Consider the following 15952-nt stretch of genomic DNA (forward strand, 5'->3'; position numbering starts at 1 on the left):
ACCACGGAAGAATGTCAGCATAAAATGTTCAAATACGCTGAACCAGCTGGTCTGGCAAATAGGATAAGAGAAAATGAAGATGAGGAATATAAGGAGGAATGAATAATGTTTATTGAATACTTTAAGAACCAGTATAGACAAATACAGTGGTACCTCAGGTTACAGACGCTTCAGGTTACAGACGCTTCAGGTTACAGACTCCCCTAACCCAGAAATAGTACCTCAGGTTAAGAACTTTGCTTCAGGATGAGAACAGAAATTGCGCCGCCACAGCACAGTGGCAGCAGGAGGCCCAATTAGCTAAAGTGGTATCTCAGGTTAAGAACAGTTTCAGGTTAAGAACGGACCTCCAGAACAAATTAAGTTCTTAACTCGAGGTGCCACTGTACATAGCTTAGCAGGTCTCGAGTAAAGCCAGCAGATAGAATATATATATATATATATATATATATAGTCCAGTAGCACCTTAGAGACCAACTAAGTTTGTTCTGGGTATATAAGCTTTCGTGTGAAATACAGTGCATACACTGAAATGGAAGACACCAGACCCTTATATATAGTGGGAGGGTGGGGTGGGGTATTTCTCAGAAGGGTAGTAGGAGATGGATGATTGACTCAATCGGTATGGTAAACCTGTTGATGGCTGTTAATGACTGCAATTATTCCTACAGGAAAGAGCAAGGGATAGTATGCAGATGATCAGTATGTGTAATAAGGCAGGAATCCAATATCTCTATTAAGACCAGGTATCTCCATAGTTTTCAGTTTAGTAATAAACTGGAGTCGTTAACAGTCATCAACAGGTTTTACCATACCCATTGAGTCAATCACCCATCTCCTACTACACTCCTGAGAAAGAAGTGTGCATGCACATGAAAGTTTATATACCCAGAACAAACTTAGTTGGTCTCTAAGGTGCTATTGTGATGGCCTGGGATTCGGACTCAAAGGCTGAACCTGAGGAATCCCAGCCTGCACAGGAGTCCCCGCCTCCAGAACCAGCTGAGCCGGGGCTGGGGTCTGAGCCTGAAGGGTCCTCACCTGTGCTGGATCCTCAGGTGCAGGCATCAGCTGAGCCTGCTCTGGCTCCTGAGGTGATGGAGGACCCATTGCCTGCAGGTGCTCCACTCTCAGCCCCGTCAGGGGAAGCTGAGGTTGCCTCTGGGTCCGGTAACCCTCCAGCCTCTCCTGAGCTGCAGAGGCTCAGGGCAGAGAGGTGGAGGGAACTAAGTTCCTGCAGGAGGAGTGCTCACCTCCAGGCCAGGAGAGGCAAGTCACCTGTGGACCGGGGCCGCCCTATGCCTCAGGGCAGATAAAAGCCAGCCAGCCCCAGTCCCAGGTTGCGGGAGCAATGTTGTTGGTAGCCGGTTCCTGCCTGCACCCTGTCCTGCTCTTCTGCCAGAGTTCCTGACCCCACCTGACTCCCCGCCTTGGACCCAGCTACAGCTTTGATGGACAGCCTCCATACTGTACCCTCGACCTCGGACTGGACTTGGACCTTGCCACACGGTTAGCCCCGAGGACCAGCACATACCCAGAACAAACTTAGTTGGTCTCTAAGGTGCTACTGAACAATTTTTTAATTTTTTAATATATTTCGACTGTGTCAGACCAACACAGCTACCTACCTGAATCTAGCAGATAGAGTTTTTAATAGATAACAAACTGGTTGAATAAAAAGATGTGGATTACGTGGAGCAGTAGAAAAGCAAAAGGAACCAGGAAACGACGGATGGAAGGGAAGTCATATGGTATATGTATACAGGCTGTATTTGGTATGAAGTTGTAAGTGGGACAGAGGGAGGGGAGGGGGTTAAATATGCTCTTTGTTCCTGTTTTTGAAAATCCATTTTTTTAAATTTAAAAAACCCCCAGAATATATGACCTAGGCAGTAACTCCTTGATACATCATCACTCCAGATTTGTGGGCCAAACTGGTGATGTCATAAAGGCAACTGGTACCAACTGGGATGACATGGGAGCTGGTCCAGCAGCAGGAAACACTTCTCCTTTAGTGCTGAAGGGAAACCCTTCTTCTTCCGTTTAAGGTGTATAGGATGGGCTATCTTATTCCGCCCTCTTTCCGTACTTCCACACCCTTGTGGATAGCCGTTCTCATTGTAATCAAATGGACAGGAAAGGGCCTTAGCTGTCCGTCAAAGTGCAGCTGTGAACAAAAGGCAGTGAATTGCAGCATGAAGGCTTTAGACAAAGTTCCGGGCTCAATTCCGCTGACCACCAGGGAGTTGATTCTGTCCGACAACAAACTCGTCACGTTGCCAGTATTAGAGATGAGCTATCTGAACGAACTGGTCTATCTGGACTGCAGCCACAACCTGTTAGAAATGGGCTTGGATTTCACCTTTCCTGGTATAGTCAAGTTGACGTACCTAGACCTCAGTTTCAATAAGCTCTCCTTTGTAACGCCTTACACTTTCTCGCAACTCAACAAGCTGCTGCTGCTGAATCTCTCAAGCAACCCAAAGTTGGTGGAAGTGAAGGACAAAGCCTTTGGCAGCAACCCCCTTCTGCGATTTGTGGATATGAGCGACTGTGGCTTGACGTACGTTGGTGGCGAATTATTCAAAGATCTGCACAACCTTCATAGTTTGAGACTGAAGGGGAACCCCTGGAATTGTGACTGCAGTTTCTTGGAGTTTTGCAACTGGATGAAGAAAGCTGATGTTGTGTATCCAGGTGAGACCTCTTCCCAGGTGTGAATTCTGTGGGGTGCCTTCTCCTGTCCACAGGCACTCGGGGATAGCCCACCGAGGACGCGGGACAAAGCACCCTGAGAAGCAGTACCAAGGAGGAAGAGGCATAGCTGTCAAGCGTCCCTTATTTGGCGGGACAGTCCCTTATCCCAGCGCTGTGTCCCGCTGCTGTCCCTTATTGATGATGTCCCTTAAATTTCCCGGGTTTCAAAGGAAGCAGCTCCTCTCCCTCCCTCCCTCCCTGCCAACCAGGGAGGAGGGAGGCTCCAACTGTGTTGCTTGGTTGCGTTGCTCACCCAATAAGGAGTCTAAGAACGACTGGGGGGTGGAGCTTGCATGCCTTGTGCTGATCAAATTGGCCGTGTTGCCTGCGGCCCTTGCTCAGCACTTCCCAGCGGAGAGGTGACGGTGGTTTTCCTTGCTGCATCCCCTTTGCTGGGTTGCTGGGTTGCTGTGCTGGTCCCTTATTTTCAAATATGTAAGTTGACAGCTATGGGAAGAGGAAGCATGGGGAAATGGGAGACAAAGGATGAGCTAGTAAAATCCTCAATGATACATTGGACAATAGATATTGTTCATAATATAGACACGGAAGCATGGGAACAATTGTGGAATAGGGATACAAAATTTACAGCATGTTATAATCTAAGAGAAAAATGATATGAAAATGATATATCGAACACCGAGTAAATTGGCCAAAGTGTATAAATCTAAATCAAATAGGTGTTGGAAATGTAAAGAGAAAGAAGGTTCTTTTTATCATATGGGGTGGTCTTGTAGGAAGGCTAAAGCTTACCAGGAAATGATATATAATGAATTGAAAAGCATGTTTAAAATAACGCTTGTAAAAAAAAACACAACAACCCGGAAGCTTTTCTTTTGGGAATTATAGGGACAGAACTACTTAAACTGTACAGAAATTTATTAATGTATGCTACTACAGCGGCAAGAATGTTTTTCTCCCCAAAATGGAATGAAGCAGAAGTCCCAGCAAAGGAAGAATGGATGCAAAACCTTATGGAATATGCAGAAATGGCAAAATTTACTGGAAGAATAAGAAATCAAGATAACAAACTTTTTATAAAAGAATGGAAATGGCTTATTGAATATTTACAAATAAATTGTAAACAGATAGGAATATTGGCAGGATTATTGTAATAACCTGCCATTTCATAAGAGTATATATTTAAAGCAGATGAATAAATGAGCAAATTAAATTATTTTGGATATACAGAAAATATTCAAAATAAATTTAAGGAACCGCATTATACATTTCACTGATTTTACAATCTTTTTGACATTTTAAAACTTGAATTCCTTCCCCCTCTTTCTGCAGTTTCATAAGTTTTTGTATCCTTCTTCCTTTGCTGGGACTACTTCTTTCCATTTTTGGGCAAGTAACATCCTTGCTGCAAATATTGCTCTATTTCCTTCACCACCCCCTTTTGACACTTGAAGTGTAGATTTTTAAGTATTGTGTTTTAATGTTGTAACTCATCTTGGGACCTTAGGGTGAAGGGCAGGTTAGTAACGATGATGATATGCTGATGAAGATGATGAAGAAGACGAACAATACAGTGGTACCTTGGTTCTCAAACTTAAACCGTTCTGGAAGTCCATTCCAAAACCAAAGCATTCCAAAACCAAGGCACGCTTTTCCATAGAAAGTAATGCAAAATGGATTAATCCGTTCCAGACTTTTAAAAACAACCCCTAAAACAGCAATTTAACAGGAATTTTACTATCTAATGAGACCATTGATCCATAAAATGAAAACAATAAACAATGTACTGCAGTCACACAATCAATCAGTAGCTGAACTGGGTTCCACACAGTCACACACAAAAAAGAGCCACAAAAGCAAAAACGCAAAATAAATAGCAAAAACAGACAGACCTCAGAGTAACACTCAAAACGGAGCACGTTCAGCTTCTGAAAAAAGTTCTCATACCGGAACACTTACTTCCGGAGTTTGCAGTGTTTGGGTTCCAAGTTGTTTGAGTACCAAGACATTTGAGATCCAGGGTACCACTTTATATTAAACTTTAAATCTAGCTTATGTGGAGGAAGGTCAGAGAAGGTGGAGATTGTTCATAATATACTGGTGGTGGTGGAATAGGTCTGCTCTAGAGCATGAATGTCTGACCCAACTGAAGATGCCCTGTACTTCTGTGAGCCAGAGAAGTTTCCTCCCTTTCATGATCTCTCCAGGGTTCTTCACTCGTTTTTTGCTTGTCCTTGGTCTGTTACGGCACATTCCTATTATAGATCTACCAATTAACAAATTAAAATGCTGACTGTAACTCCTCTTAAATTTGTTTGTTTTTTCCCCTCCCGCAGACTCTGAGGAAATGACTTGCAACAAACCAGAACTTCTCAAGGGTCTGACACTCAGTGTGGCCGAAACGAAGCTCCACTACCTCTGCCTTGTGCATTTAGACTTCCAAGATTTCGTCTTCTTGGGTCTGATGGCCATCTGCATCTTTTTTGGAGGAACTTTGGTGGCCTGGCTGGTTGGGCTAGCCACAGTGATCTATTATCACCCCGTAATGAAGGTGGACGAGGAATTGGACGAGGAGGAATACAGAATGATTTAGACCTGCTGTTTTGGAGCTCTGAGAAGTGTCAATGGCCTTTAGCCCTTCTGTTTCAATGCAAAATCCATTTGCTGGTGTTTCCCCACCTTTTGAGGATGGTCTCACTTTGCCCCTCCTGTGTGTGCACAAGTATAACCTTGCAGTATAGAACGGGGCCTGACTCTGCCAGGTGTCAGCGCCAGGGTAGAGGACATGGGAGACTGGGTGCTTCCAGGTGTGCTGGGCCCAGGGGTTAACCTGAAGGAGCGTCTCCACCCCCATCATTCAGCCCGGACACTGAGGTCCAGCTCCAAGGGCCTTCTGGCGGTTCCCTCATTGCGAGAAGTGAGGTTACAAGGAACCAGACAGAGGGCCTTCTCGGTAGTGGCGCCCGCCCTGTGGAACGCCCTCCCTTCAGATGTGAAGGAAATAAGCAACTATCCTATCTTTAAACGACATCTGAAGGCAGCCCTGTTTAGGGAAGTTTTTAATATTTAATGCTGTATTGTTTTTAACACTTGATTGGAAGCTGCCCAGAGTGGCTGGGGAAACTGAGCCCGATGGGCGGGGTATAAATAATAAATTATTATTATTATATAACCCAAGCAACGTGGTCCAGGTCCGGTCCCGAATCCAAGGGTTCCACGAGGAGTCAGTCCGACAGGGCCAAGGCAGGACACGAGGCAGGAAACCAGGCAAGGTCAGGCACAGGGTCTCAGGCAGGTTCTAGCAAACAGCAATGTTGCTCCCGCAACCTGGAGCAGGGTCCGACAGCCTTTTATCTTTGTCAGGGTAGCGGCTGGTCCTGATCCCCCGGCGACTCACCTCCCTGTTTCGCCTAAAGGCGAGCACTCCTCCTGCGAGTACTCGGGTCTCTCCTTCTCTCAGACCTCAGTCTCTGCAGCTCGGGAGCTGTCGGTGGGTTACTAGACCCAGAAGCCACCTCAGCCTCTCCTGACCCAACCGGTAGTGGAGCAGCTGTACGTGATGGCCCAGCTGAAGGCAACGAGGTAATCCCCGTAACTGGAGCCAGGGCAGGCTCAGGCCCCTGATTCGGCCCAGCTGGTGCTTGTTGCAGGGGAACCTGTGCAGACTGGGGCTCTTCAGAATCAGGCCCCAGACTTGGTTCACATGTCGCCTGAGGCAAAGGATCCGGTGTGGACTGAGACTCCTCTGGTTCTGAGTCCGAGCCCGAGTCCCAGGCCATCACACCAGGATGCAAGTCCAAGTCTCGGCCCCCAAGGAGTCAAGTGGGAAGGATGCTCCTGGGGGGCGAGTGTGATAGCCAACACTTGGTGCCCCACCTGCTCCGTAAGAGCTGAGGACATTTCTGAAAGGGCCCCCAACCAAAGGACAACTGCGGCCATTGATTTAGAGGATTGGGGTCAGATGTTTCATTTGTCTCCCTGAGCCTGTGTGTGCTTCACACATGACCTTCAAACCTGCTTGCACGAAGGGAATCTTTTATGTGGGTCAGCTGCCCACCATGCTGGAAAAAAATGTCAAAAAGAGCTCCAAAGTCAGAAATTCATACCCACGACAAGAGCACAAATTTAAATGGCGTTCCTTACAGGGGAGGGAGAGGGGAGGATTCTGTTAATCAATGGGTGCAGCATTGAAACCAAATCACGAGGGCCTTTCCCCTAATACCTGCTACATTCACACTCCTAAACTAAACAATAAAGTCCTAAGAGAGAGTACTCATACTAACAATAGCGGTGGAAAAGGGGTGGGAGCCTGTTCATTCAACAAGAAAACTCCCCAAAATAGAGAAAGATTGAAAGTTACCTATTTGGTGCTTAGAAGAGCTCTTGCAGATATAAACAGGTTGCAAATCCGTGTGTGTGTGTGTGTGTGTTTTATTAAGCATTATTATTTTATTTTGACAAAGTCATAATCAGAATAAAAATGTGCTCCCCACCACTGAGACCATTCCATTGTGCACTAGTGGCCAAAATTGTGGAAACCTTTTGGGGAAAGTGTATTTCCGAGGTTTGATGGCTCACAACACCACTTTTGGGGGCAGTAACACCATAAAATTATATATCAATGGAAAGATAATTTAATGAAGAACGTACAGTAATTGAAATACTTTATTGTCACTTGTACAACTTGTATACAGTGAGATTACACAAGCACCCCCCACTCAGCTCTCTTAGTTTTAATTCCCCTTGTTTACTGACGCACACCCACCAAACCCAAAAGTCAGTTGCCCTGTTGTTATCTTTTCATTCAGCAGCCTAACAGCCCACTGACAGAAGCTGTTCTTTACCCTGTTGGTGCAACTAATCATCCTTCTATATCTTCTGCCAGAGGGCAGGAGATCAAGAAAGTGCCGGCCAGGGTGTGAATCATCCCTGAGAATTTTCCTCACTCTCCTGAGGCAACGTTCTTCCGCTATTTCATCCAGCAGATTCACGGGACAGCCCATAATATCTTGTGCTGTATTCACCACCCTCTGTAGGCGCTTCCTATCAGATGATGTCAAACCAGCGTACCACACCGTGATGCAGTAGGAAAGGACACTTTCTATTGTGGACCGGTAGAAGGAGATCATCAAATGTTGATTGACATCGTTCTTCCACAATACTCTGAGGAGATGGAGTCTCTGTTGGGCTTTCATCATCATCATCCTTTTTATTCGACCGTCAGTCAGAAAAAAGTACATTTTATCAATACACAGTTAAAAACATCCAGGAAGATTTTAAAACTTAGCCAACACTAAAATGGGCTAAACAGATAGCCCCATATCAATACAATCAATTATAGTCTTGTGACGCTTAAAAGCTAAAAAGAGAAATTTGGCCACCAAGGAAGGTATAGCTCTAGTGGCGTTATTCAGCAAGTGTAAAACCTGGTTTTCTCCGGGTAGGAAGCTGAATTGACATAGGAGAGGGTCTATAAAATTTTGTCTAAGCTCTGCATAAGAAGGGCAAGTCAAGAGAATATGTTCAGTGGACTCAACCACACCCATGGCAAGGGAGTATTTGAAGTCGTTGCGGGATCATGTGGGCAGTCTATCTGCTTGGAAGTGTTTAAAGAGTTGTTTGGAGTCATTGCAGGATCATGTAGGCAATCTAACTGCTTGGAAGTAACAGGTGAAGGAGGCACAAGATTGCAGAAAAACTCCTCCAATGATGAGATAGAAGGCTCTAAGATCTTAGGTGGTGAATCCAGCCCAGTAGGCTTCAAAACCTTCGACCTAGGTTCTGAGGCATTAAAGGAAGAGTCTTCCACAGAAGAGGTACGGCCACGTTTTAGATTCGTCATGCTAAACCCCTTGAGCGGCTCGGTTATCTAAGAGTCCTTCAAAGGCCAAGCAAGAGCTGGTGGAAGGCCAGGGAAGCGCGACCGGTGGCTGCCCAAGTTACAGCTAATCGAGTTGTTAGTGAAGCTCATTAAGGAGATTTATGGCGCTGGCTTTGCAACCTTCCACAGGGTGAGCTCCTGGCGTTATCATCAAAACGTTATCGCGCCAACTTCCAGAGAAAAATAGGAGCGGAGTAACTTACAGCATGAACTGGAAAGGGGAGCTCCGGCAAGCGCGTCTTACTCGGCCTTGACGATACAGCAGGTTTGTGTCTCCCTTCAATGGATGAGAGCTGTGCGTTAGTTGCAAAGACTGCAAACTATCTTCTTTAGCGTTCCTTGTTACGCTAAATCGAGTTCAGCCATAAAACAGTAGGTAATAAAACAGTAAAACAATAAACCATTAGGCTAAAAGCAAAGGAAACAAAAAGACAACTAAAAATATAAACATAGGGTCAGAGGATGGCTAAAACCTAATTCGTTGGGCTTTCTTAACCACCTGGGCATAGCTGTCAACTTTTCCCTTTTCTTGCGAGGAATCCTATTCGGAATAAGGGAATTTCCCTTTTAAAAAGGGGAAAGTTGACAGCTATCCACCTGGGTTGTATTTATTTATGTAATGCACTCTAAAAGATGGGGGGGGGGGGTAGAAGTCTTAATTAAGTTCCATCACACAAGCCCTGAATGCCTTCTCAGCCTTGGACTCTCTAAAATTTTCTTGGTGATTGTCAGGCACCCTAGTCTGCCTCAGGTACAGAAGACATACACTTACTTTCTTTTTTTCCAAAAATTTTTTATTGGTTTTCACAATATTATAAACAAACAAACACATAAGACAAACAAACATAAATCATAGCCTTATTGAAAATTACACTTATTAACTTTGTTAAGTGACTTCCTTGCTTCCCCTTGGTTGAATTTCATTGCATATCCTTTTAACGGTTTTCCAAATCACAATTCTTATAAAATTTAAACATTAACTTCCTTAAATCTTCACATTATGAAATTAAACATATTAATTCATCACTTAACATAAATAAAATCCTAAGCCAATTAAGTATCTGCAAGCTGTTTTCAGTTAATTTAACTTAACATTTAATTTAATTTAATTTAATTTAATTTAATTTAACTTAAACCACGTAAATAATCATTAAATTTAATCCAATCTTCCTGATATTCCTCCTCCTTCTGGTCATGGACTCTTCCGGTTAGGTCAGCTAGCTCCGAAAAATCCATCATCTTCATCTGCCAATGGCAGAAGACGTACACTTTCTCTTGTGTATACACACAAAGCATGCCCAAAACCTGTGTAGGAATGAACCTTGGATGACATAAAGGTGTCAACTGGCAGTCAACACGATACAGAACAGCAAGTGGCCGTTTTGCACATTCAAGAAAGTGAGCTCTCTGCCCCAGGTGCTTCAGTTGGCAGTTTGCCCGAGATGTTGATGAGCGAAGAGTTTGCAGAAAGCAGAGCACCTTGAGCTCTCCACAGAATCGGTGCAGAGAAGAAATGGCTCCCCGCCCAGAATGGAGTGGAGAAGATCGGGGTGCAAAGGGAGCCGGGTGCTGCTTGCGGTGGGTGGTGCTGCTCCTAGGAATCGGCAGGACGGCAGAAGGTGTGTCGTGTCCCCAGGGGTGCACTTGCGAGTATCTGGCCGTGAACTGCACAGGGAAGAGGCTCGCAGAGTTCCCGACGACCATCCCTCTGGACACCAGGCAGCTGATCCTGGCTCAAAACCAGCTCAGCTACTTGCCATCCGTGGAGCTGAACTTCCTCAGCGACTTGATCTATCTAGACTGCAGTGGCAATGCTTTGGGCCAGGATCTGGACTTCACTTTCGTGAGCATCATCAGGCTTGTCTACTTGGACCTCAGTTTCAACAACCTCACCTTGATCACGTTTGGGACCTTTTCCCAGCTCGGCAGCCTGGTTGTTCTCAAGCTCTCCGACAACCCCGGCCTGGTGGAGATTGAGAAGGACTCCTTTGCCAACAATACCTGGCTGAGGCACCTGGATGTGAGCCGCTGTAGCTTGACGTTCATTGATGCAATTACCCTCAGGGACCTGCCCAACCTGAGAAGCCTGGGCTTAAGCGGGAATCCCTGGTTCTGCAACTGCTCCTTCATGGAACTGTGCAGCTTCATAAAAGAGAGTGGCATAACTATCCCAGGTGAGTGGGAAATGCTGAGCATCTAGGGGATGGAGTCCCATCTCCAGGTGAGCTGTAGGGCACTTACGCAGCTGCTGGGCTGAGAGGGTGAGCAGTCTGTGGACTCAGGACAAGAATGTCCCTCTGGCGTTTGGCCTTTAAAAATAAGTCCTCTGCGTTACTATGCTTAGAGCAAAGGCATGTATGTACCACTACTTTGCTCCTCTGCCTCAAAAGAGTCAAAGCCAAGGAGGGAAAGCAATAATTTACTTTTCAATGAAGTGGCAGTACAGTGGTACCTCAGGTGACAGACGCTTCAGGTTACAGACTCCGCTAACCCAGAAATAGTACCTCGGGTTAAGAACTTTGCTTCAGGATGAGAACAGAAATCACGCAGCAGAGGCGTGGAGGCAGCGGGAGGCCCCATTAGCTAAAGTGGTGCCTCACATTAAGAACAGTTTCAGGTTAAGAACGGACTTCCAGAACAAATTAAGTTCTTAACCTGAGGTACCACTGTATAACTATTGCACCAGGAAGGTACTTTCTTGTCGAAGTTAACGGAAGCTCTTTGAAAATGTCTAGCAAACACACACAAATATTTCGTCTCTCCCCCTTCTCCCCTCGTCAGCCATCAAGGCAACAGAGAGCCCTGGTGCTGTTTATCCTGAATTTCTTGTGATTCCAGAGTCAAAATATTGTGTGCAAGCTTCTCTACTATCCTGAGCTGAGTGTTTCTTGCTTTATTATGTGCGGTTTTGCTGATGCCATTCTTTTCAGCTGTTGTTGCTTCTTATTGTTGAAGAACCATCTAAAAGGCTTGCCGTCAGTGGCGTAGCGTGGGGGGTGCAGGGGGTGCCGGCCACACCGGGCGCAACATCTGGGGGGGCGCGCTCGCACTCGCAGCTCTCTGCCCCTCCCTGGCTCACTCACTCTCTCTCACTGCAGTGCTGGCTGTGCAAATCCGATCCGAGCCGCTGGGTCGCCGCCCACTGTGGAGGGGGTGGGTGCCAGGCGTGCGGTGCGGAGAGAGAGTGAGGGACTATCTGGGGGAGGGACAGTGCAGCGGCCGCCCAGCGTAGCGCTGAGCGCGGGAGAGAACCACACCAGACCAGCCCAGGCAGCAGCAAGAAGAAGCTGGCAGCGGCGGCAGGTTAGGGGTTAGGGGGCGCAAATTACTTGCCTTCCCCCGGGTTAGGGGGCGCAAATTACTTGCCTTGCCCCGGGTGCTGACAACCCATGCTACGCCGCTGCTTGCCGTATTATCATGGTAGTTTTTTGGGGGGGAGGGGGAACCCATGCAATTCACAAAGTTTCTTTTTTTTCACGTTACAATATTTCTTTTATTATAATTATTATTATTATCAATTCTTTATTGATTAAAAGGTTTGCATGTCTATACAAACATTATGTACTATCTCTTAACAGGTAAAAAAAAAAGAAATTATATAAAATAGAAAATTTATAAAGAAATAAAGAAGTAACAAAGATCAGAAACAAAGAAATCAAATTTTAAAAAAGAAAAAAGAGACAGAGTTATTTACATAGTAAAAGTACTCATCAGCACAATTCTTCCCATCCTTCTCATCATACTGTTTGATATAACATTCTTTTTTACACAGGTTTACATTGTATAATATCATTTCTTTCTGCTTTGTATACATCCCTTTGATCTTTTTCTTTACAAATATCACTCAATTTCTGCTAATACGGAGTTTCAATCCTTCCCTCGCGCGTTTACCAAAGCGGAGGCCCTTTCCAATTAATTCCGATACACTACTCCCTTTCTGAATCCTTCCCTCCCTTCCCATATTCCAAGCAGAGACAAAGCTAGGCTCCCAGAAGACTATTTCTATTCCTGCATCATAACTCTCAGAGAAGGGAAGGGAAAAGAAGGAGGCTGCTTATGTGTCAGGGAAGGCAGTTGTGTTTCCCACTTATGTCACACAACTCACCTTATAGCCTTGCCACGGCTGTTTCAAATAGCGAGCAACACTGTTTGTGTGTGAAACAGACACGTCCCTCTGCATTCCTCTGCGCCTTGTTTGAGAGCAGCGGTTAAACTTTAATGCTGGCTGCAAGCTTATCTGGCAACGAGAGCTCCTCTTTCCTTCTGGAAATGAAATAAGACACACCATGCTCCATGCCAGCTGGTGGCACAAGATGGCACATCATGATAACTTTGTGGCTCCACTTGACCGCTGTCTTCTACAGTATGAGAGCCAGCTCAGGGCAGGCAACCTGTCCAATAAAATTAGGTGGTTCTAGTGCCAGAGTTGGGTGGTCCAACACTGCATGAGTTCTGCCAATGGCATCCACACCGTTTGGGGAAGTTGGGAAACAGCTGGCACTGTGCTCTAAACCACTGAGCCTCTTGGACTTGCCAGTCAGAAGGTCAGCGGTTCGAATCCCCGCGACAGGGTGAGTTCCCATTATTCTGTCCCAGCTCCTGCCAATGCCTCCCCAAAGATCTCTCCAAACTAGGAGATGGGTAGCAAAATGGGCAGATGAGGTTCTGTGTAAGGAAGCACAGAGGGACCACACCGTCACAAAGATGGCATTGGGCTACGTCATCTAGCCCAACTCCCAGCCAACCCAATGCTACAGCATCCTTGGTACATGGGGGGTGCGGGTGGCGCTGTGGTCTAAACCACTGAGCCTCTTGGGCTTGCCAATCAGAAGGCTAGAGGTTTGAATCCCCGTGACGGAGTGAGCTCCCGTTGCTCTGTCCCAGCTCCTGCCAACCTAGCAGTTCAAAAGCACGCCAGTGCAAGTAGATAAATAGGTACTGCTGCAGCAGGAAGGTAAACGGCGTTTCCGTGCGCTGTGGTTTCCGTCACGGTGTCCCGTTGCACCAGAAGTGGTTTAGTCCTGCTGGCCACATGACCCAGAAAGCTGTCTGTGGACAAACGCCTGCTCCCTCGGCCTGAAAGTGAGATAAGTGCCGCAACCCCATAGTCGCCTTTGACTGGACTTTACCGGACTTTACTAGGCCCAAAACCAGGTGAATGTGACCCATCTGCAGGGCTGGCCCAAGACATTTTGGCACCCGAGGCAAACCACAAAATGGCGGGCTTGCCGCTGCCAGGGGAGAAGGAAATTATGCTTGTGCATGCGCACAAGCTATTTCCAGTGCTGCTCCGACCCGGAAGTGGGCAGCCGCGCAGCGCAGCGCCAGTAAGAGCGGGCAGTGACAGCGGGCGACGGGGGTTGCCACGGGCCAGATAAACAAGTCCGTTGGGCCTTATCCAGCCCGTGGGCCTTAGTTTGGGGACCCCTGTCAAAGCCAGATCACCCTTGTGTTCACCCACTAACATGGACTAATAATAGCTTTTCATTCAGTATTCACCAAGACAATTATTTTGGAAGGATTACCAAAAAAAACCAAACCTCAGCTGCAGAAATCTTTCCCCCCAAAGTGATGGAGAATTCTGCCTCCCCCTCCAAGAATATTTGGCCCCTGGGAATGGGTCCAGTAGTCAGTCTACTGGGCGGTAAGCCATTTTAGATGCTTAGCAGAAAGATAACAAACAAAAATGCTGATTTATTTTGTTTCCTGAAATATATATACCACTTGACTGGAACAAACATGAAAGCAAGTTAGGTCTGAGTTTGAAGGGGAGGGTGTCTTACTGGGTCTGGAGAAGATCAAGGCCACAGGCCTGTAGACATGTCCTTAATTGACATTTTTTTATGCACAAGTCGAGACTTGTTGTCCCTCTTGCGTTTCCTCTGCAGACTCTGACAACGTCACCTGCTACAGCCCAGCTTTTGTGCATGACTTGAAGATGCTGGAAGAGGCACAGGAGCAACTGAATTATAAATGCTTCATCCATTTTGATGACCAAGACTATCTTTTCCTGGGTCTGGTTGGGTTCTGCATCTTCTCTGCTGGTACAGTGTTTGCCTGGCTCTTGGGAGTTTGCGCGGTTGTATATGAATTCTTAACTGCGACAGGAGACGATGAAGACGAAGAGGACTGGGACGAATGAGCCTAGTAGATTCTGAAAATGGACTTGGTGATATATTGAGAGCGTCATCCTATGTATCTTTACTTGGAAGTAAGCCCCGCTGATCACAATGTGACTAACTGCAGTCCACCACGCATGTCCTAGGAAGCGATCCTTTTTGAAGACAGTGGGGCATACTTCAGAGTAAATAAGCGTAAAATGCCTGAAAGTAAAGACATCCTCAGAATCATATTTGAAACTCTATGACAGCAAATGCCAGCAAATTACCTTACTGGAATAGTTTGGCTTTGGAGAGTGATATTATTCTGTTAAGATGTTGCTGCTATGCCTGGCGCTAGATTGGAGTGCAGCTTTCCTCATATTTGGTAATGGCTCAGAATTGCTCTTTACTTGCAATAGAAATATTATTAGCGAGATGCAATGCGATAGCAACCCTTTCAGATGCTTACTGAAAACATGAGATGTGAAGCGCATAAAATAAGCTCCTTTCCAGCGCGAACACTGCTGACTGCCAAGGAAAGACCACCCCCATCCCCAATTAATTGAGTCTAACTACTATATATCTCAGGTTGAAACAATTTTTCACTGGCTCTCCTCTTCAGCCTGATATGGCTGACCTTTAAAGCCCTAAACAGCCTACCCAGTATACCTGAAGCAGTGTCTCCACCCCCATCGTTCAGCCTGGACACTGAGGTCCAGCTCCGAGGACCTTCTGGTGGTTCCCTCACTGCAGGAAGCCAAGTTACAGGAAACCAGGCAGAGGGCCTTCTCGGTAGTGGCGCCCGCCCTGTGGAATGCCCTCCTGTCAGATGTCAAGGAAATAAACAACTATTTGACTTTTAGAAGACATCTGAAGGCAATCCTGTTTAAGGAAGCTTTTAATATTTGATGTTTTATTGTGTTTTTAATATTCTGTTGGGAGCCGCCCAGAGTGGCTGGGGAGGCCTGGCCACATGGGCAGGATATAAATAAATTATTATTATTATTATTATTATTATTATTATTATGCACAAATTGACGAAGTGAAAGTTACTTTGGCATGCAATAAATCAGAGGTAGCTGTGAGTGGAGACATTTCACAAATCAATGAAGTATTAACCTCTCTTACTTACCCTCTCTCAAACCCGCTCCATTCAGCTTCCTCCCTTTTTGAGGAGTTGCATAAACTTGATGTACCAATAAAGACTTGTGCTGATGTATCGCCTTTTTCTTCAGGAACCGTGTGTCATAAA

General features: G+C 46.0%; 2 protein-coding genes across 2 annotated transcripts; both read left to right on the top strand.

Annotated features, from left to right (window-relative positions):
• The first annotated feature begins 1964 nt into the window (after positions 1 to 1964).
• LOC308480586 (leucine-rich repeat-containing protein 52-like) lies at positions 1965 to 5317 on the top strand. The gene is made up of 2 exons (XM_081012311.1): positions 1965 to 2697; positions 5055 to 5317. The coding sequence occupies exons 1-2, from the start codon at positions 2058 to 2060 to the stop codon at positions 5309 to 5311; spliced, it is 897 nt and encodes a 298-aa protein (XP_080868437.1). The 5' UTR covers positions 1965 to 2057; the 3' UTR covers positions 5312 to 5317.
• Positions 5318 to 10112: 4795 nt separating this feature from the next.
• Positions 10113 to 14918, top strand: LOC308479549 (leucine-rich repeat-containing protein 52-like; the record flags this gene model as incomplete). The annotated part of the gene is made up of 2 exons (XM_081010252.1): positions 10113 to 10773; positions 14452 to 14918. The coding sequence occupies 2 exons, from the start codon at positions 10113 to 10115 to the stop codon at positions 14739 to 14741; spliced, it is 951 nt and encodes a 316-aa protein (XP_080866378.1). The 3' UTR covers positions 14742 to 14918.
• Positions 14919 to 15952: the final 1034 nt, after the last annotated feature.

The sequence above is a fragment of the Podarcis pityusensis genome (assembly GCF_964106645.2).
Source record: "Podarcis pityusensis genome assembly, chromosome: 6".
Taxonomy (NCBI): domain Eukaryota; kingdom Metazoa; phylum Chordata; class Lepidosauria; order Squamata; family Lacertidae; genus Podarcis; species Podarcis pityusensis.